Below are 22,134 nucleotides of genomic sequence, written 5' to 3'. Positions count from 1 at the left end.
GCAAATCATGCCTAATACATTTTAGGCATTTTTGAAAAAAATTTTATAATTTTTTTTTCTTTTTTTTAAAAAAATGTAATAACTCGGAAAACGCGGGCCTTGGCAATCAATGAGTTAAGAGTAGCAGACCTATCAGTTATAATGTATAACATGTAATATTGTTGTTTTCATTGTGTTCCCAGCAGCAGACCTCAGTCCTCCCAGGCTTCCAGCTTCAGTTCCTGCCGAGGTTTCCTACGATGAGGACTGGGAGGCTTTTGATCCGTAAGTAAATGAGTTTATACCGTCTTCAGGGGTTAGGGTTAGGGTTAGGGTTTATACCATCTTCAGGGGTTAAAGTTCTCAGTCCTGGGGAGAGATTTCAGTCTTGAGGAGGGGATGTTTCTGAGTTCAGTGCAGATTCCATAGGGGATGTTTCTGAGTTCAGTGCAGATTCCATAGAGGATGTTTCTGAGATCAGTGCAGATTCCATAGGGGATGTGTCTAAGATCAGTGCAGATTCCATAGGGGATGTGTCTAAGATCAGTGCAGATTCCATAGAGGATGTGTCTAAGATCAGTGCAGATTCCATAGAGGATGTGTCTAAGATCAGTGCAGATTCCATAGAGGATGTTTCTGAGATCAGTGCAGATTCCATAGGGGATGTTTCTGAGATCAGTGCAGATTCCATAGAGGATGTGTCTAAGATCAGTGCAGATTCCATAGAGGATGTTTCTGAGATCAGTGCAGATTCGCAAAATGAAATATAAATACATAAGGGGGAGGTGTAGCGATGGCCGCGACGTGAATGAGTCGTCAAAACGCTAGTCATGTGATCTCCAAACTAAAAAAGCATAATTTCAAGATCAGAGTATTTGAATTGTCCAGACTAGCAACAGAATACAACAGAACAACAGAAGATACTTCTATAAAATGAAGCATGGATTCAGTGAAGGCAGTTCACAACTTAAAGAAAACGCCCCAAATATTGGTGTGTTTCAAAAATCACATATTGGGACATGATCTGAACATACATTTCAGTCGTGGGATTTCTTTTGGCTTTAACCCTTGTGTCTTAAAGATGGACTAATTTATTAGACTCTACAGTAAAACACTTTTTTAAAAAGAAAAAGAAGAGTCTTCTGTTGGACTCTTCAGTAAAGACTGGTCCTACTGTAGTTAGAGAGATTTATTATGTTGTTATGTTGTCATGACAGCAGTGTTTCCCCTAGCCAGAAGCTGAAGGAGTGGGGGAGAATTGCGAACGGGGCCATTTGCTTCTGCGCTACAGACCCATAAGGGTCTATTTAGTTCATAACTATTTATCATTTGGCTGGGGCCTGGGGACCCCCTGGAACTCCCTCAAGGACCCCTCGGGGTCCCGGGACCCCACTTTGAGAACCAATCCTACTCACCAGTGGTGGAAAAAGTACAGTATCAACATTCTAATGTAGACATACTGTGTTACAACTTACAAGTAGATGTCTGGAATAAAATATGTAGTGGAATAAGTAAAGGTACAAAAGTATTGGTGTCAAAATAAACGTAAGAACTAAAAGTTCTCAGTAATCATAATAACAGTTTCCAAATGTATAAAAAAATTAAAATCCTATAAAAATAGCAGATCTGCAAGCTCTACAAGCTCACAACACGTCACTTTGTGAGCTTGTAGATCGGCTATTTGCATATAGCCATCATGTCATAAATGTAGTGGAGTAGAAGTACTTAAGTATAGTACTTGTAAAGTAAATGTAGACTACTAGTTACTTTACACCACTGCTACACACACTCTGTGTGTGCATGTAGCAAAGTTTATTTTCTAGTCAAAAATGTTTGTTGCCTAATGACAGTGGTGTTGATGCATCCCTCGTTTCTATTCCACATCTAACCAGTGAGTGAATGACAACCGTGTTAGCACTTAGCTCTCATTAGCATGAGACAAGTAAGCCTACTATTGCCCAACAGCGGTAAACTACATGATTCAAACACGTGGGGCACTGCTTTTATCCACAGCCCAAATCTTCTAATTGTACACACCAGTTGCAAATATGCTAACGAGGGGCAAAGACGTAGTCAGCTCAGAATCAGAGGTGCTCAGCGCGACGAGGCTGCTGCCCAGCCTGACTGACCGAGTGGATGAATGAGAGGGGAGGGGGAGAAACTAGACATATACATCTCCTTCCAACCGTATGTAAGCGAGAGAAGTTAGAACGCTATGCTTCACATGAGCGCTACATTGTTGTGGGGGGGAAAAAATCTAAAAAAAAAAAATAAAAAAAAATCTTAAAAAAAAAAAAAAAAAAAAAGTGAAAATCATACAGTGGCAGCCGGATTTGAAGCAGCGGCGGCCCGCCGCTGCTTAATGCATGTAGGGGAAACACTGGACAGTTTTTTTCTACAGTAGGCAGAGGGATGTATTCTGTTATGACAGTGTTTATGAATGTCTATTAGGTAGAGGGATGTATTATGTTATGACAGTGTTTATGAATGTCTATTAGGTAGAGGGATGTATTATGTTATAACAGTGTTTATGAATGTCTATTAGGTAGAGGGATGTATTATGTTATGACGGTGTTTATGAATGTCTATTAGGCAGAGGGATGTATTATGTTATGACAGTGTTTTTCTCTATTTCTCTGCTTTCTGTTGAAGGTTTTTCTTCATCAAACACATTCCTCGGCTCACAGAGGAACAGCTGACTCGCAAACCTGCCTTACCTCTGAAAACACGGAGCACACCGGAGTTCTCCTTAGTGCTGGACCTGGTAGGTCTGTTACATCTATTAGTGCTGGACCTGGTAGGTCTGTTACATCTATTAGTGCTGGACCTGGTAGGTCTGTTACATCTATTAGTGCTGGACCTGGTAGGTCTGTTACATCTGTTAGTTTAAGACTAGTCTGTTACATCTATTAGTAGTCTGTTACATCTATTAGTAGTCTGTTACATCTATTAGTAGTCTGTTACATCTATTAGTAGTCTGTTACATCTATTAGTAGTCTGTTAGATCAAACCTGCCTTACCTCTGAAAACACGGAGCACACCGGAGTTCTCCTTAGTGCTGGACCTGGTAGGTCTGTTACATCTATGAGTAGCCTGTTAGATCTATTAGTCTAAGACTACTCTGTTACATCTATGAGTAGTCTGTTAGATCTATTAGTCTAAGACTACTCTATTACATCTATTAGTCCTGATGAGACTAGTCTGTCAGATCTATTATTCTAACAGTTTAAGACCAGGATGGTGTTTAAATGTTTTGTATTGTAAAAAGATAACATGAAAAAAAGGAACAATGATAAGTGAACAGATGGTAAACACAGGAGAATTTAGGATGAAACTCTGGTCCACTGCAGTCTGAAGCTCCTCTCCTCTCCTCTCCTCTCCTCTCCTCTCCTCTCCTCTCCTCTCAGGATGAGACTCTGGTCCACTGCAGTCTGAAGCAGTTAGATTAGAAGAACAATGCTCCTCCCCTCTCCTCTCCTCTCCTCTCCTCTCCTCTCCTCTCCTCTCCTCTCCTCTCCTCTCCTCTCCTCTCCTCTCCTCTCAGGATGAGACTCTGGTCCACTGCTGTCTGAAGCAGTTAGATTAGAAGAACAATGCTCCTCTCCTCTCCTCTCCTCTCCTCTCCTCTCCTCTCCTCTCCTCTCCTCTCCTCTCCTCTCCTCTCCTCTCAGGATGAGACTCTGGTCCACTGCTGTCTGAAGCAGTTAGATTAGAAGAACAATGCTAAATGAACAGATGGAATCATTTTAGATCATAACCTCTCCTCCCCTCTCCTCTCCTCCTCTCCTCTCCTCTCCTCTCCTCTCCTCTCCTCTCCTCTCCTCTCCCCTCCCCTCCTCTCCTCTCCCCTCCCCTCCCCTCCTCTCCTCTCCTCTCCTCTCCTCTCCTCTCCTCTCCTCTCCCCTCCCCTCCTCTCCTCTCCTCTCCTCTCCTCTCCCCTCCCCTCCCCTCCCCTCCCCTCCTCTCCTCTCCTCTCCTCTCCTCTCAGGATGAAACTCTGGTCCACTGCTGTCTGAAGCAGTTAGATTAGAAGAACAATGCTAAATGAACAGATGGAATCATTTTAGATCATAACCTCTCCTCTCCTCTCCTCTCCTCTCCTCTCCTCTCCTCTCAGGATGAGACTCTGGTCCACTGCTGTCTGAAGCAGTTAGATTAGAAGAACAATGCTAAATGAACAGATGGAATCATTTTAGATCATAACCTCTCCTCTCCCCTCCTCTCCTCTCCTCTCCTCTCCCCTCCTCTCCTCTCCTCTCCTCTCCTCTCCTCTCCTCTCAGGATGAGACTCTGGTCCACTGCTGTCTGAAGCAGTTAGATTAGAAGAACAATGCTAAATGAACAGATGGAATCATTTTAGATCATAACCTCTCCTCTCCTCTCCTCTCCTCTCCTCTCCTCTCCTCTCAGGATGAGACTCTGGTCCACTGCAGTCTGAAGCAGTTAGATTAGAAGAACAATGCTAAATGAACAGATGGAATCATTTTAGATCATAACCTCTCCTCTCCTCTCCTCTCAGGATGAGACTCTGGTCCACTGCAGTCTGAACCAGTTAGAAGATGCTGCTCTCACTTTCCCTGTTCTGTTCCAGGATGTCATCTACCAGGTAGGACTAACATTATCCTACTGTCTTATTATATAGTAGGACTAACATCTACCAGGTAACATTATCCTACTGTCTTATATAATATACCAGGTAGGACTAACATTATCCTACTGTCTTATATAATCTACCAGGTAGGACTAACCCTTTATTTTGAAGGTCTATGTGCGTTTGTTTGTTTTATTCTGAAGGTCTATGTGCGTTTGTTTGTTTTATTCTGAAGGTCTATGTGCGTTTGTTTGTTTTATTTTGAAGGTCTATGTGCGTTTGTTTGTTTTATTCTGAAGGTCTATGTGTGTTTGTTTGTTTTATTCTGAAGGTCTATGTGCGTTTGTTTGTTTTATTTTGAAGGTCTATGTGCGTTTGTTTGTTTTATTTTGAAGGTCTATGTGCGTTTGAGGCCGTTCTTCCGTGAGTTTCTGGAGCGCATGGCACAGATGTACGAGGTGAGATAAAAAACAAGAAAACTATTTGAAAGAGCAAATAATCCACAGATATGTGTTCATTGAGTTGTTCTGTTCATTGAGTTGTTGTGTTCAGATCACTGTGTTCAGATCATAGTGTTCATTGAGTTGTTGTGTTCAGATCACTGTGTTCAGATCATAGTGTTCATTGTGTTGTTGTGTTCAGATCATTGTGTTCACAGTGAGTTGTTGTGTTCAGATCATTCTGTTCACAGCTTCTAAGAAGGTTTACGCTGACAAGTTACTGAACATCCTCGACCCCAAGAAACTGCTGGTCAGGTTAGTGTGTGTGTGTGTGCGTGTGTGCGTGCGTGCGTGCGTGCGTGCGTGCGTGCGTGCGCGTGTGTGTGTGCGCGCGACACACACATGGTTTAAAACCATGACATGAAACTATGGATTGGACGATAAACGTGATAAAAAACTCTTTCGATTTTCAAATCTCGGAGATTTCACTTTATCTTGATATCGTCCTCCGTCATGCACTGGGATAAATTCACCTTTTATTTGCCGAGCTGCATATCTGGTAGCAGTAAAATCTATAATGGGTCAAATGTAAATAACGTACTTTGATAGTCTTTTAAATTTTTTTTCACTCTCTACCAAATCTCCTTGCCAGTGGCAACAGCCAATCAGCAAACGTTCTGCCCCAGAATAATGGATGTCGGGGATATGTTGATTGCGACCGTCAGGTCGCAGTTACTATCAAAACCTCGACCAGCTGTCCGTCAGTCAGTCAGTCTGTCAGTCTGTCACACGTCACACTTTTGCCCTGCTCATATCTCCGCAACCGCTGCCCCGATCCATGCCAAATTTTGCACACACACTCCTTGCCTGCTAAACCACAACCTCCACCCAAACAATTCTCACATGGTCCTCTTCTAGCGCCACCATGAGGCTGATTCTTGCAAACACATTTTTGGACACTGCTCCTACAAATGCCCTAAAACCAGTAAGACTCCCTAATCGGGAGATAAGCGACCGTCAGGTGACATGTATACACAAAGAGGGCTGTAAGTGGCATTGGTTCCTGGGTGTAGGGGGACATGTAGACATAGTGTGTACCGATTTGTGTGATTTTAGGGCAAAATCTGTAGGAGCAGTGTCCAAAAATGTGTTTTGCAAGAATCGGCCTCATGGTGGCGCTAGAAGAGGGGCATGTGAGAAATGAGGGGTGGGGTGTCCGCGTTGCCTTGGCGGACGAATAGGTACCGGCCCCGGCTCTCCCGGACGCTCCTAGCCGGAGTTACGGCATTTTATGTGAGCTGCAGTGGAGGGGGTCCTCCACTGGGGGCGCCACCACTTTTGCATCCGTTCTGGAGTACCAGGAGTCGGTGGTCCCCGGGAATTCCCCGTGAGCAGCCCCGTTGGGGTGGTCATTTGGTCATTTTTGCACATTTGGTCATTTTTTACATCTGGGGGTCCCCCAGGGACCTGGGGGTCCCTGGAGCTCCGGGGGTCCTTGGAGGTTGTAGTTTGGCAGGCAAGGAACGTGTGTGCAAAATTTGGCATGGATCGGGGCAATGGTTGCGGAGATATGAGCAGGGCAAGAGTGTGACGTGTGAGGTGTGACAGACAGACTGACGGACTGACGGACGGACTTACACTTTGTGGAGGTTTTGATAGTAAGTGCGACCTGACGGTCGCAATCACGCAAATCGGTACTCAGTATGTCTACACTCATCTCATCAACATGGATCTGTCACATTTAGCGCCACCTTCAGGCCGATTTTTTTAAACACATTTTTGGACACTACTACAGATTTTGCCCTAAAATCACGCAAATCGCTACACAGTATCTCTACACTCATGTCATCAACATGGATCTGTCCCGTAGAGCGCCACCATCAGGCCGATTTTTTCAAACACATTTTTGGACACTGCTCCTACACATTTTGGCCAAAAATCACGCTGCGACCTGACGGTCGCTTATCTCCCGATTAGGGAGTCTTACTGGTTAAAGTCATAATATTGTGAATCGCTGTTATTTTGATCACAAAAAACTGTGACATGAAACTTTCATAACGACCAAACAGTTACAGGGATCTCCCTGTTACTGATTGGTTGGCTTGGATGTTTTCATGTGTGTGATTGGATGCTGAAACAGTGTTCTGTCCTTGTGATTGGCTGCTGAACCCTTGCTGTGTTGTTGTGATTGGCTGCCTGACCCTTGCTGTGTCCAATCAGACACCGGCTCTTCAGGGAGCACTGTGTGTGCGTTCAGGGGAACTACATCAAAGACCTCAACATCCTGGGTCGCGACCTTTCCAAGACCATCATCATCGACAACTCACCTCAAGCCTTCGCCTATCAGGTACTTTTGTATGAATTATTGTATTTATTTATAACTAGTTTATATCATATACAGTACTGATTATATTCACTGTTTTATATTATATAAATGACTCGTCACCTTCACAACAAGGTACAGTTTGTAATTGTAAGGATCAGGCATTCGTGGAATGAGCAACACAGCCAGACGTGTGGGTAGCGCTCCTCCAAAAATGGTCCAAATGGCCTGGCAGGCCTGCAATACTTGGTGTTCACCTTTGTTGCTTGGAGCATTGAATGATTGCGCTCTCCCACAGTAATAAGATAAAGGAAAAAAAAGCAACACATTTTGGCCATTTTTACACTTTGTTAATGTTAAGCTCAGTGTCAGGGAAGCCCAAAATGAGAGTAAATGCCAGCAGCATTGCAAGCCATTTTGGTAAAATCTTGGTCGGCGCTACCCACACGTTTGGCTGTGTAGCTCATGCCTCGAATGCCGGATGCTTACAAGCTGTACCTCGTTATAAAGGTGACGAATCAACGATGAAAATGATATAAAACACAATACAAATTGGTATTATTAAAGGGGAGATATAATGTACCCAAGTCAAGTTTACTTTCTTTTTGTGCTGAGTTTAGTTAGATGCCTCAGGGCAACAAGCAACATGGGTCTTGGCCATCTGTCCAGTGATGTATATCGGACCAGTTACCCATATATGGAGACCTCTGGTACCCATATATGGAGATCCATGTACTGTATATGGAGATATGCTGTGAGAGCCCAAACATGCTTACTCAGTTATTCGTTATGTGAAAGTCCTATGATGTTTATGACATCTGACATCATACCCTTTTATGCCCATACATGGAGATCCCTGTCTGTCAACCAGCCACACAGATATGGGCTGTCTTGGCCATATATGGACTATGTTAGTGTGGTATTTGGCCTCCATATATGGGCATTCCCATATGAAGTCCTGTTAGATATGGGCTTAATATTTATGACATCAGGGATCTCCATATATGGGCATAAAAGGGACTTTTTTTTGTGTGTGGTTCTCCTGACATCCCAGTGATGTCAGAGCTTTTGCTTACTTAATATTTGACAGTTTGGCCAGTCCTGTCGAATATTCGACTATTCGAATACTTTGAGGTTGAATAATTCGAATACTAAAAATCACTATTGGTGAATGCCCTACTACTCACCAAAATAAAGACAGTTGTAAGATTTTGAAAACCTACTCGGAGCCCCCACCTCATGTCTAAAATGTACCTTTTAGCCAGAAAAGAAAACATTTCTTATTTAAGCATAATACAGGGGGATAATATAAGTTATCTAAGTGTTGATCTTTTTGATCCTGTCCATGTTTTGCAGCTCTCCAACGGCATCCCCATTGAGAGCTGGTTTATGGACAGGAACGACCAGGAGCTTCTGAAGCTGGTGCCCTTTCTGGAGAAACTGGTGGAGATGGTAGGTTTATTTATTACACTGGTAGAAATGGTAGGTTTATTTATTACACTGGTAGAGATGGTAGGTTTATTTATTAAACTGGTAGAAATGGTAGGTTTATTTATTACACTGGTAGAGATGGTAGGTTTATTTATTACACTGGTAGGAATGGTAGGTTTATTTATTAAACTGGTAGAAATGGTAGGTTTATTTATTAAACTGGTAGAAATGGTAGGTTTATTTATTAAACTGGTAGAAATGGTAGGTTTATTTATTAAACTGGTAGAAATGGTAGGTTTATTTATTAAACTGGTGGAGATGGTAGGTTTATTTATTACACTGGTAGAAATGGTAGGTTTATTTATTAAACTGGTAGAAATGGTAGGTTTATTTATTAAACTGGTGGAGATGGTAGGTTTATTTATTAAACTGGTAGAAATGGTAGGTTTATTTATTACACTGGTAGAAATGGTAGGTTTATTTATTAAACTGGTAGAAATGGTAGGTTTATTTATTAAACTGGTGGAAATGGTAGGTTTATTTATTAAACTGGTGGAAATGGTAGGTTTATTTATTAAACTGGTGGAAATGGTAGGTTTATTTATTAAACTGGTGGAAATGGTAGGTTTATTTATTAAACTGGTAGAAATGGTAGGTTTATTTATTAAACTGGTAGAAATGGTAGGTTTATTTATTAAACTGGTAGAAATGGTAGGTTTATTTATTACACTGGTAGAAATGGTAGGTTTATTTATTACACTGGTAGAAATGGTAGGTTTATTTATTAAACTGGTAGAAATGGTAGGTTTATTTATTAAACTGGTGGAAATGGTAGGTTTATTTATTAAACTGGTAGAAATGATAGGTTTATTTATTAAACTGGTAGAAATGGTAGGTATATTTATTAAACTGGTAGAAATGGTAGGTTTATTTATTAAACTGGTAGAAATGGTAGGTTTATTTATTAAACTGGTGGAAATGGTAGGTTTATTTATTAAACTGGTGGAAATGGTAGTTTTATTTATTAAACTGGTAGAAATGGTAGGTTTATTTATTAAACTGGTGGAAATGGTAGGTTTATTTATTAAACTGGTAGAAATGGTAGGTTTATTTATTAAACTGGTGGAGATGGTAGGTTTATTTATTAAACTGGTAGAAATGGTAGGTTTATTTATTAAACTGGTAGAAATGGTAGGTTTATTTATTAAACTGGTAGAAATGGTAGGTTTATTTATTAAACTGGTAGAAATGGTAGGTTTATTTATTAAACTGGTAGAAATGGTAGATTTATTTATTAAACTGGTAGAAATGGTAGGTTTATTTATTAAACTGGTAGAAATGGTAGGTTTATTTATTAAACTGGTGGAGATGGTAGGTTTATTTATTAAACTGGTAGAAATGGTAGGTTTATTTATTAAACTGGTAGAAATGGTAGGTTTATTTATTAAACTGGTAGAAATGGTAGGTTTATTTATTAAACTGGTAGAAATGGTAGGTTTATTTATTAAACTGGTAGAAATGGTAGGTTTATTTATTAAACTGGTAGAAATGGTAGGTTTATTTATTAAACTGGTAGAAATGGTAGGTTTATTTATTAAACTGGTAGAAATGGTAGGTTTATTTATTAAACTGGTAGAAATGGTAGGTTTATTTATTAAACTGGTAGAAATGATAGATTGTATTTATTAAACTGGTAGAAATGATAGATTTTATTTATTAAACTGGTAGAAATGGTAGGTTTATTTATTAAACTGGTAGAAATGGTAGGTTTATTTATTAAACTGGTAGAAATGATAGATTTTATTTATTAAACTGGTAGAAATGGTAGGTTTATTTATTAAACTGGTAGAAATGGTAGTTTTATTTATTAAACTGGTAGAAATGGTAGGTTTATTTATTAAACTGGTAGAAATGGTAGGTTTATTTATTAAACTGGTGGAGATGGTAGGTTTATTTATTAAACTGGTAGAAATGGTAGGTTTATTTATTAAACTGGTAGAAATGGTAGGTTTATTTATTAAACTGGTAGAAATGGTAGGTTTATTTATTAAACTGGTAGAAATGGTAGGTTTATTTATTAAACTGGTAGAAATGGTAGGTTTATTTATTAAACTGGTAGAAATGGTAGGTTTATTTATTAAACTGGTAGAAATGGTAGGTTTATTTATTAAACTGGTAGAAATGGTAGGTTTATTTATTAAACTGGTAGAAATGGTAGGTTTATTTATTAAACTGGTAGAAATGGTAGGTTTATTTATTAAACTGGTAGAAATGATAGATTGTATTTATTAAACTGGTAGAAATGGTAGGTTTATTTATTAAACTGGTAGAAATGGTAGGTTTATTTATTAAACTGGTAGAAATGGTAGGTTTATTTATTAAACTGGTAGAAATGATAGATTTTATTTATTAAACTGGTAGAAATGGTAGGTTTATTTATTAAACTGGTAGAAATGGTAGGTTTATTTATTAAACTCGTAGAAATGGTAGGTTTATTTATTAAACTGGTAGAAATGGTAGGTTTATTTATTAAACTGGTAGAAATGGTAGGTTTATTTATTAAACTGGTAGAAATGGTAGGTTTATTTATTAAACTGGTAGAAATGGTAGATTTATTTATTAAACTGGTAGAAATGGTAGGTTTATTTATTAAACTGGTAGAAATGGTAGGTTTATTTATTAAACTGGTAGAAATGGTAGGTTTATTTATTAAACTGGTAGAAATGGTAGGTTTATTTATTAAACTGGTAGAAATGGTAGGTTTATTTATTAAACTGGTAGAAATGGTAGGTTTATTTATTAAACTGGTAGAAATGGTAGGTTTATTTATTAAACTGGTAGAAATGGTAGGTTTATTTATTAAACTGGTAGAAATGATAGATTGTATTTATTAAACTGGTAGAAATGGTAGGTTTATTTATTAAACTGGTAGAAATGGTAGGTTTATTTATTAAACTGGTAGAAATGGTAGGTTTATTTATTAAACTGGTAGAAATGATAGATTTTATTTATTAAACTGGTAGAAATGGTAGGTTTATTTATTAAACTGGTAGAAATGGTAGGTTTATTTATTAAACTGGTAGAAATGGTAGGTTTATTTATTAAACTGGTGGAGATGGTAGGTTTATTTATTAAACTGGTAGAAATGGTAGGTTTATTTATTAAACTGGTAGAAATGGTAGGTTTATTTATTAAACTGGTAGAAATGGTAGGTTTATTTATTAAACTGGTAGAAATGGTAGGTTTATTTATTAAACTGGTAGAAATGGTAGGTTTATTTATTAAACTGGTAGAAATGGTAGGTTTATTTATTAAACTGGTAGAAATGGTAGGTTTATTTATTAAACTGGTAGAAATGGTAGGTTTATTTATTAAACTGGTAGAAATGGTAGGTTTATTTATTAAACTAGTAGAAATGGTAGGTTTATTTATTAAACTGGTAGAAATGATAGATTGTATTTATTAAACTGGTAGAAATGGTAGGTTTATTTATTAAACTGGTAGAAATGGCAGGTTTATTTATTAAACTGGTAGAAATGGTAGGTTTATTTATTAAACTGGTAGAAATGGTAGGTTTATTTATTAAACTGGTAGAAATGGTAGGTTTATTTATTAAACTGGTAGAAATGATAGATTTTATTTATTAAACTGGTAGAAATGGTAGGTTTATTTATTAAACTGGTAGAAATGGTAGGTTTATTTATTAAACTGGTAGAAATGATAGATTTATTTATTAAACTGGTAGAAATGGTAGGTTTATTTATTAAACTGGTAGAAATGGTAGGTTTTATTTATTAAACTGGTAGAAATGGTAGGTTTATTTATTAAACTGGTAGAAATGGTAGGTTTATTTATTAAACTGGTAGAAATGGTAGGTTTATTTAGTCCCCTTTCTGGAGAAACTGGTGGAAATGGTAGGTTTTCTTTACTGACATAGTAGTCTCTCAAGAACAGACTAACTGAGCTCCAGTTAAGTGAAAAGAACCTTTTCTTTGACGATGGCTGGCCAGATTGCTGACATAGAAATATAGGTTTTTCAAAAAATCTTCATTCAAAGGATTCAAAAGACACTTATAGAATCGGGTCAAAATCGTCTCAAACTTTCACGATTAAAAAAAAAATAGCAGATTAACAAGCTCGCAGCACGGCACTCGGTGCCGCGCTGTGAGCTTGTATATCTGCTATTTTTTCAATAGTTAAAGCATAAAATAATAATACTCAATAATGTGTACCCGTTCTGAATGGGTTAAGGAAACCTTTTTAGGCCGTGACCCCCAAAATAAACATATTTGAACGGGGGACCCCCACCCTGACAAGCACTTGGAATTGTAGGTATTACTCGGTTCCACAGATAAATATTGTGAAAATAGCAGATCTGAGCATGAGCATGTAGAACTGCTATTTTCACAATATTTATCTTGTTTTCACCTTGTTCACTTCTTGCTTACTTAAGTCCTTAAATTGTCACTTTATAAATGTGCAGATACCCTGTGTACACTTATACTGTGTGTTGGTTTGTTTACTGTTGAGAGAGGAAAGAAAAAGATAATAATAATACATTAAGCTAATCATCTGGGGACCCCACAAAATAATATGGGGACCAAAGTGGGGTCCTGGCCCCAAGCTTGAGAACCACTGATTTAAGTTCTATTGTTGTATTTTTAGGTAAATTGTTGTACTATTAACTCATGCACTGCCAAATGTATACTCATCTCTCTGGCTGTATTTTTACAGTTTTCATTACCTTTGAAAAACTTTAGAATAAAATGCTCATCATTGATTTATTGATTTTAGAATGTATTAGAAGTTTGCAATAGAAAGAAGTACAGTTTCATGACAGCACAAATCCCTGGTACAAGGTCAACTAAAAGGAGATCCTAGAGAGTCTTACGGCTTATTTCCACAGGAACCACACTTTAAGTATCTCATATAACATTGAAAGACAGACGAATAGAACATAGTACTTTATCTAGGATAATATCAGTTTCAAGTAGCAGCCGCCTGAAGGTGACTTTTCAGACCAGTTTTGAAGGAGGTTAGGGATTTGCTCTCCTTTAAGGCTTGTGGAAGGGCGTTCCACATGTTGATGGTGTAGCAGGAGAACGAGTTAGAGCCTTGTTTAGTATTAAATCTACGTTGATGATGATTGGTGGAGCTGCCTCTGGTGTTGTGATGATCAGACCCGGCCATCGATGCACGAAGGTTCACAATGATGTCATAGAATCAGGAACAAGAATTGTCCAGTAATCTAATCTAAATTCCATGTAAAGTCAGATGGTGTTGAATGCAGGCTGTTTCAGTCAGGGGTCTTCAACGTTTTCAGGCCAAGGACCCCTTAGTTGAGAGAGAGATGAAGCAGGGACCCCTTAGCTGAGAGAGATGAAGCAGGGACCCCTTAGCTGAGAGAGACATGAAGCAGGGACCCCTTAGTTGAGAGAGAGATGAAGCAGGGACCCCTTAGTTGAGAGAGATGAAGCAGGGACCCCTTAGTTGAGAGAGACATGAAGCAGGGACCCCTTAGCTGAGAGAGACATGAAGCAGGGACCCCTTAGTTGAGAGAGAGATGAAGCAGGGACCCCTTAGTTGAGAGAGATGAAGCAGGGACCCCTTAGTTGAGAGAGACATGAAGCAGGGACCCCTTAGTTGAGAGAGAGATGAAGCAGGGACCCCTTAGCTGAGAGAGAGACATGAAGCAGGGACCCCTTAGTTGAGAGAGAGATGAAGCAGGGACCCCTTAGTTGAGAGAGATGAAGCAGGGACCCCTTAGTTGAGAGAGACATGAAGCAGGGACCCCTTAGTTGAGAGAGTGATGAAGCAGGGACCCCTTAGTTGAGAGAGAGATGAAGCAGGGACCCCTTAGTTGAGAGAGAGATGAAGCAGGGACCCCTTAGTTGAGAGAGAGATGAAGCAGGGACCCCCACAACCTGTTCATAGATTCCATATAGTTTCATTGTTTGACAGCACAATCATCAGTGTATTTTGGATTCATGTCAATTTGTGTTTTCAGATATTTAACCACTTGAACCGTCAATACTTAAATAAACGTGACCTACATACAGCATGTGAGCCATCCCACATACTGCGTTCACTCACTCAATCCTTCCACAGTATGAGGTCTGGACTTCCATCCCACATACTTCCATCCCACATACTGCGTTCACTCACTCAATCCTTCCACAGTATGAGGTCTGGACTTCCAGCCATCCCACATACTGCGTTCACTCACTCAATCCTTCCACAGTATGAGGTCTGGACTTCCGCGTATAGGCAGCGAGTATGAGACATTGGCCCTGATCATGTTCTGATCGGGGCCAATCAGTGACTGCGTTTCAACTGCTGTCCGCAAAACAAGTGAAAAGCTTCCCCTGATTGGTCCATGTGTAGATGGTGACGTAGATGTTTGCTGCAGCATTTTCAAAACAACAATGGCTGCCCTCGATGCAACAAGTGTAACAGTTAACACTGAAACAATAAAACAATCAATAAGTGCAGTTATTTCAGAGTTGATAATCAATTACAACAATTAAAAAGGAACAGGTGTATGCGCTAGCGGAGCTCAACGGCCGAAAATACGTCTTTGTTTGCCGTTCTTCCGATTGGCTGCACTTTGCAGACAGATGTTTTGCTACGCTGATTGGTTAGAGGAGTCTGTCTGTCAAGGCAAGTACTCCCGCCCACTTTTCAAGCTGCCTATGGACCGAAATCCAGACCTCATACTGGGGAAGGAATGAGTGAATGAACGCAGCATGTGGGATGGAAGTCCAGACCTCATACTGGGGAAGGAATGAGTGAATGAACGCAGCATGTGGGATGGCTGGCCAGGCTAGACTGTCATGGCAGGAAGTCCAGACCTCATACTGTGGAAGGATTGAGTGAATGAACGCAGCATGTGGGATGGCTGGCCAGGCTAGACTGTCATGGCAGGAAGTCCAGACCTCATACTGTGGAAGGATTGAGTGAATGAACGCAGCATGTGGGATGGCTGGCCAGGCTATGCACAGTCCTCCATGGGCACCGTTGGAGGTGCGTCAGGCCCAATAACACCATCCTGTAAGAAAAAACCCATTTAGGCCTAGAATTATGGAATGCTTTAGCTATTGAAAAATAGGAGATCTACAAGCTCACAGCGCGGCTGAAATAAAACATAAAACTCAGTTGAGAGGCGTATTTCTGCTGGCTTGTGACTTTTTTTGTAGGATATTATATTTTGTTTCATGTACACCAAATGTACATTCTCAATTTAACGCTGGAAAAAAAGTAACTCAAGTTACTTTTGCTATGTACCTTGAAACTTTATAAGTTACATTTCTCCAGGGGTATAACTTTAACTTGATCAAGTTACTGCCATGGTGAGTTACTTGTAACTGTACAAGTTACACTTTCAAAGTAACTTCCCCAACACTGGTTTCTTGTGTGTATGTAGACAGCAGAGTCCCCATCTTTAAACCAATCCAGTGACTTTGATTGGTGCAGGGCTGAGCATGGATCAGATTGTAAATACCATCATTTATCCACAGTATTTCATTGCAGATTAGATTATCATCCCTAGCCCTTAAATTCAACAAATATTTCATTGGACTAAAATCTTGTTTTATTTGATGGCCTTCCTGCCCTGGCATTTGGCCTTTGTGCCCTCAAACAAAGGACAACACCAAAGGTCAAGTGGCCTTGACCCTAAAACAGGGGTCTTCAACAGGGGGTCCGGGACCCCTAGGGGGTCCCCAGAGTTACTACAGGGTGTCCTCCAAATCTTTGAGTGATAGAAACTCTTTTTCTCCTTTTTTATATTAACCACTTGAACCCTAGTGTCCATATTCTGGGAACTTTAGCCAAAAATAGCAGATCTACAAGCTCACAACGCCTCGCAGCGCGAGCCGTTGTGAGCTTGTAGATCGGCTATTTTTGGCAAAGAGCTCTGGTGTAGAGGGGAAAAAGAGCAGACTAAGTACAGAGTGAAAGGTCAAGTTTATTAAGTATTGACGGTTCAAGTGGTTAAATATCTGAAAACACAAATTGACATGAATCCAAAATACACTGATGATTGTGCTGTCAAACAATGAAACTATATGGAATCTATGAACAGGTTGTGGGGGTCCCTGCTTCATCTCTCTCAACTAAAAGGGGTCCCTGCTTCATCTCTCTCAACTAGAAGGGGTCCTTGGCCTGAAAACGTTGAAGACCCCTGCTCATTGATAAAACCCTCTTCTTGTCTTCCTCCTCCCAGAATGAAGACGTGCGGCCGCACATCAGAGACCGCTTCCGTTTACACGACCTGCTCCCTGCCGACCCCTGACCCCTGACCTCTGACCTCCGACCCCTCCCTCCAGACTGAGGAGACGGACTGGGAGACTCTTTAAACTCTTTATCAGAGTACCATTAAAGATCCCAAAATGACTTTTTATTTCATATTGATTACTCTGAGTTCAATAAAACATTGTTGTATTATTTGCAATATTTTGATTACAATAAATGTACCCCCATTGATTCCGGATAGAGACCCCAATGCGTTTGGGTCTCTAATCCATTCAGAAACAATGGGGGTAAATTTACTATAATGTATATATATTTTTGTGTCTTAGAAATGAGAAATTGAGAAATGCGAAATACAAAACAATATTATTGAACTCAAGTCTCCATGGTGTGACTAATCAATAGGAAAAATAAAAGTCATTTTGGGGGTGAACTACTCCTTTAAACTGAAATTAAGCCTCATAAAAAAAGATATATATAAATCTAGGTTTGAATACAACGTATGTACTGTATGTTTTATACATCACATTACTGTACACACACACACACACACACACACACACACACACACCTTTAAGGGGTTCTAAATGGACCCTAAAGGTCTGTCCATACTCTTCTCCAAAACTGAACTTTTCGTGGGAGATTTCAGACTTTCTGCAGCGCTCTGAACTCTTAATTGATGCTTTTCTGAAGTTCGGAGTGACGTCGTTTTCTAGTTGAACCGGGCCTTTCTGACGGGAGAAAGTATGAACCGGCCGTTATGCTGCGTTCAGACCTGGTAGTTTGAGTGGTGTGAATAGAATGCAAGACCAGAAGATGCTTTGGGACTCAATTTTTTCCAGGTGTTTCGCCTTGATTCTGACGTGACCTACGCGACTACAAACACATCTATCTCTTTATGTTGAACTACCATTACAGGGCTGTGACTCTGAGAGGGTACAAATGGAACCAAATGGACCCTTACTCGTCTTACACACATACATACATACATACATAGTATACACATACATACCGTACGTACATACATACATACATACATACATAGTATACACATACATACCGTACATACATACATACATACATACATAGTATACACATACATACCGTACATACATACATACATACATATATACGTATATATTTCTTTCCCTCAAGATTTTAATGTTAGTTTCTGTAAACAGCTTTTCTTTTCTTTTTTTCTTTTTTTTTTTTGTATGTCTTTTTATTCTCTGTCTTTTCTAAACGTGTTTAAAGCAGCTTTTCTGTTGTTTCTCCTCTTATGTTCTAATATAACATTATGAGGCTTCTCTCGTGCAATGCAGCCATACGTTAACAATCTGTTTTTGGGGAAGAAATGTTTCTTAAAATGATGCTATTTTAGAGCTTATGAATACAAAGCCATACTGGCAGCATAATGACTTTTATTTGGGCGTCTCAACATAGAGATGTTTTGGGGGGGAGGGGTTTGAGGGATTGTACCTTTTTTTGTAAGTAACTGTAAAATCTTGTCATTTTTCTACCCAGGCGTACCGTATCACCTTATGAGGATTATATTATTATAAATGTCACCCACAACTAGGGGTGGGCGATATGGAAAAATACAATGTCACCATATTTTCCCAAGCTGTATCACGATACACGATTTTATCATGATTCTTTTTCACCTTGGCTTTTATGGTTATTTTTCAAGTTACTTGACAAAAACTAGACTCTCTGGGTTCCTTTTGGGAGGTCTAAATTGAACTTTACAAGTATGTAACTCTGACAGTATACAAATGAAACCAAATGGACCCTTACGGGTCCATTTGGTTTCATTTGTATGCTGTCAGAGTTAAGTGGAGATCTCGACATTTTATAGTTTGAGAACTGATGATTTTGATGCAGGTTTAAATTGATTCTGCAATGAATCTCTGTATTAACGATTAAACAGGATTTTTTACAAGGCTCTCCCTCAATTGTATCACGATATATATGATACCTCTGAAAAGGCATATCGTGGAGACACACATCGTCTCAGCGATAATTATCACCATATCCCCCACCCCTACCCACAGCCTGTTAGAATGATTGTAGCGCCAGCAGCATTCTAGCCTGCTACTCTACGTTCCATGGACTTGTTTTGTCACTTCTCTTCTCAGTCTGGCCAGGATTAAGTCGACTCCTAACATGTTACGTAGATCAGTCTTTCTCAACCTTTTCTCTGCATGGTCACACTTACCATGTCCCAAGAATCCATGGTCACACCAACATAATACGGGGGTGTAAATATCGTCGTCACTGTCGGGAAGAAACCTTGTATCTCCAAGTTTCAAATGTATACGTTTCTTAGCAAAGTAAAGCCCTGCTTCATCATACAAGGCTGTCGCACAACAGTAGTGAAAACAGCAGATCTACAAGCACACAACGCCTCGCACCGCCCCCCATACCACAAACCAATAAGAAGCTGTTTTCTATGTCCCCCCTCCCTAGGAGATAGAAGCATGGCCAGGCTGAGAAGCGGAGTGAACGTAGCATAGCGGGATGCTAGCTAACGTAGCATAGCGGGATGCTACCCAGGCTAGCTAACGTAGCATAGCGGGATGCTACCCAGGCTAGCTAAATGGCGCCAACATGTCTGCTCTCAGAATGTCCTTTTCAGTCGTCTTTATTCTTAGTTTAGACGTTGAACCGTCACTCCTGCTGCGTTAAGCGTTCATCAATGGTTTCCTTTCAAATAAATACATTTTATATGAAACGTTGCGTTACTTTGTTGTTTTTATTTTATTACACAATTCATGCTTTCAATTTCATCTGAAAATGTTTAGTTGACTGGATATCAGTTAACCTCCACCACATGTTCCCTCCCCACCAGGTAAGACTGCATCCGTCTCACTGCTGCGCTGTCAAGACCAAGCTTTTAATTTATCAATCAGAATAAAGTGATTTACGGTGTCAAATGCCTTCTGGAGGTCTAGCATGACCATGCCGCTATATTTGCCAAAATCCACCTCGCGTTTGATTTGGTCGTTCAAGTAGAGAAGGCATGTGACGTCTTGGTGAGCGGTGCCCATGTGTTGGTCCCCACAGCACCAGTTTGCTGGCTGGCAGCTCCTGGTGTCTTTGGCAGTGTCCTGCTAGTCTCATTCTCCTGGTGTCTTTGGCAGTGTCCTGCTAGTCTCATTCTCCTGGTGTCTTTAGCAGTGTCCTGCTAGTCTCATTCTCCTGGTGTCTTTAGCAGTGTCCTGCTAGTCTCATTCTCCTGGTGTCTTTGGCAGTGTCCTGCTAGTCTCATTCTCCTGGTGTCTTTAGCAGTGTCCTGCTAGTCTCATTCTCCTGGTGTCTTTGGCAGTGTCCTGCTAGTCTCATTCTCCTGGTGTCTTTAGCAGTGTCCTGCTAGTCTCATTCTCCTGGTGTCTTTAGCAGTCTCATTCTCCTGGTGTCTTTAGCAGTGTCCTGCTAGTCTCATTCTCCTGGTGTCTTTAGCAGTGTCCTGCTAGTCTCATTCTCCTGGTGTCTTTGGCAGTGTCCTGCTAGTCTCATTCTCCTGGTGTCTTTAGCAGTGTCCTGCTAGTCTCATTCTCCTGGTGTCTTTGGCAGTGTCCTGCTAGTCTCATTCTCCTGGTGTCTTTAGCAGTGTCCTGCTAGTCTCATTCTCCTGGTGTCTTTGGCAGTGTCCTGCTAGTCTCATTCTCCTGGTGTCTTTAGCAGTGTCCTGCTAGTCTCATTCTCCTGGTGTCTTTGGCAGTGTCCTGCTAGTCTCATTCTCCTGGTGTCTTTAGCAGTGTCCTGCTAGTCTCATTCTCCTGGTGTCTTTGGCAGTGTCCTGCTAGTCTCATTCTCCTGGTGTCTTTAGCAGTGTCCTGCTAGTCTCATTCTCCTGGTGTCTTTAGCAGTGTCCTGCTAGTCTCATTCTCCTGGTGTCTTTGGCAGTGTCCTGCTAGTCTCATTCTCCTGGTGTCTTTAGCAGTGTCCTGCTAGTCTCATTCTCCTGGTGTCTTTGGCAGTGTCCTGCTAGTCTCATTCTCCTGGTGTCTTTAGCAGTGTCCTGCTAGTCTCATTCTCCTGGTGTCTTTAGCAGTGTCCTGCTAGTCTCATTCTCCTGGTGTCTTTAGCAGTGTCCTGCTAGTCTCATTCTCCTGGTGTCTTTGGCAGTGTCCTGCTAGTCTCATTCTCCTGGTGTCTTTAGCAGTGTCCTGCTAGTCTCATTCTCCTGGTGTCTTTGGCAGTGTCCTGCTAGTCTCATTCTCCTGGTGTCTTTGGCAGTGTCCTGCTAGTCTCATTCTCCTGGTGTCTTTGGCAGTGTCCTGCTAGTCTCATTCTCCTGGTGTCTTTGGCAGTGTCCTGCTAGTCTCATTCTCCTGGTGTCTTTAGCAGTGTCCTGCTAGTCTCATTCTCCTGGTGTCTTTGGCAGTGTCCTGCTAGTCTCATTCTCCTGGTGTCTTTGGCAGTGTCCTGCTAGTCTCATTCTCCTGGTGTCTTTAGCAGTGTCCTGCTAGTCTCATTCTCCTGGTGTCTTTGGCAGTGTCCTGCTAGTCTCATTCTCCTGGTGTCTTTGGCAGTGTCCTGCTAGTCTCATTCTCCTGGTGTCTTTGGCAGTGTCCTGCTAGTCTCATTCTCCTGGTGTCTTTGGCAGTGTCCTGCTAGTCTCATTCTCCTGGTGTCTTTGGCAGTGTCCTGCTAGTCTCATTCTCCTGGTGTCTTTAGCAGTGTCCTGCTAGTCTCATTCTCCTGGTGTCTTTAGCAGTGTCCTGCTAGTCTCATTCTCCTGGCTGCTATTTTATCACCCCCCCTTAATATTCCAGCATACAGATTCTTGTTGGTAACATGTGCACCCTTGCTGATGTTGAGCACTACACGTAACATTGTGGTGTAGCACCGTCTAGAGACTCCTGCAGGGTTGGCTTCAGGGGATTTTATATGCAAATTCAGAAGACTCCGAGCCGAGAACTCTCCACCTAAGGAGCTCTGGGTGACCTGTGGCCGACCCACGAGACGGGGGACGCTCCAGCTGTCCAACAAGAGCCTCCATCAGCTGTCCAACAAGAACCTCCATCAGCTGTCCAACAAGAGCCTCCATCAGCTGTCCAACAAGAGCCTCCATCAGCTGTCCAACAAGAGCCTCCATCAGCCGCGGTCGTCCA

The 22,134-nt window shown here is 40.7% G+C and overlaps 1 protein-coding gene across 1 annotated transcript in view; it reads left to right on the top strand.

Annotated features, from left to right (window-relative positions):
* LOC308293888 (CTD small phosphatase-like protein 2) overlaps positions 1–18,531 on the top strand; it is a 30,108-nt gene extending 11,577 nt beyond the window's left edge. The window contains exons 7-14 of the mRNA XM_080736540.1: positions 183–264; positions 2,632–2,743; positions 4,499–4,585; positions 4,966–5,028; positions 5,246–5,325; positions 7,231–7,357; positions 8,690–8,785; positions 16,989–18,531. Coding sequence (XP_080592666.1) covers positions 183–264; positions 2,632–2,743; positions 4,499–4,585; positions 4,966–5,028; positions 5,246–5,325; positions 7,231–7,357; positions 8,690–8,785; positions 16,989–17,057 — 716 coding nt within the window. The 3' untranslated portion in view covers positions 17,058–18,531. The remainder of the gene's footprint in view (positions 1–182; positions 265–2,631; positions 2,744–4,498; positions 4,586–4,965; positions 5,029–5,245; positions 5,326–7,230; positions 7,358–8,689; positions 8,786–16,988) is intronic.
* Positions 18,532–22,134: the final 3,603 nt, after the last annotated feature.

Source organism: Nannobrachium achirus (assembly GCF_963921795.1).
Source record: "Nannobrachium achirus genome assembly, chromosome: 11".
NCBI lineage: Eukaryota > Metazoa > Chordata > Actinopteri > Myctophiformes > Myctophidae > Nannobrachium > Nannobrachium achirus.
This window is presented reverse-complemented; position numbering and strand designations above follow the sequence as displayed.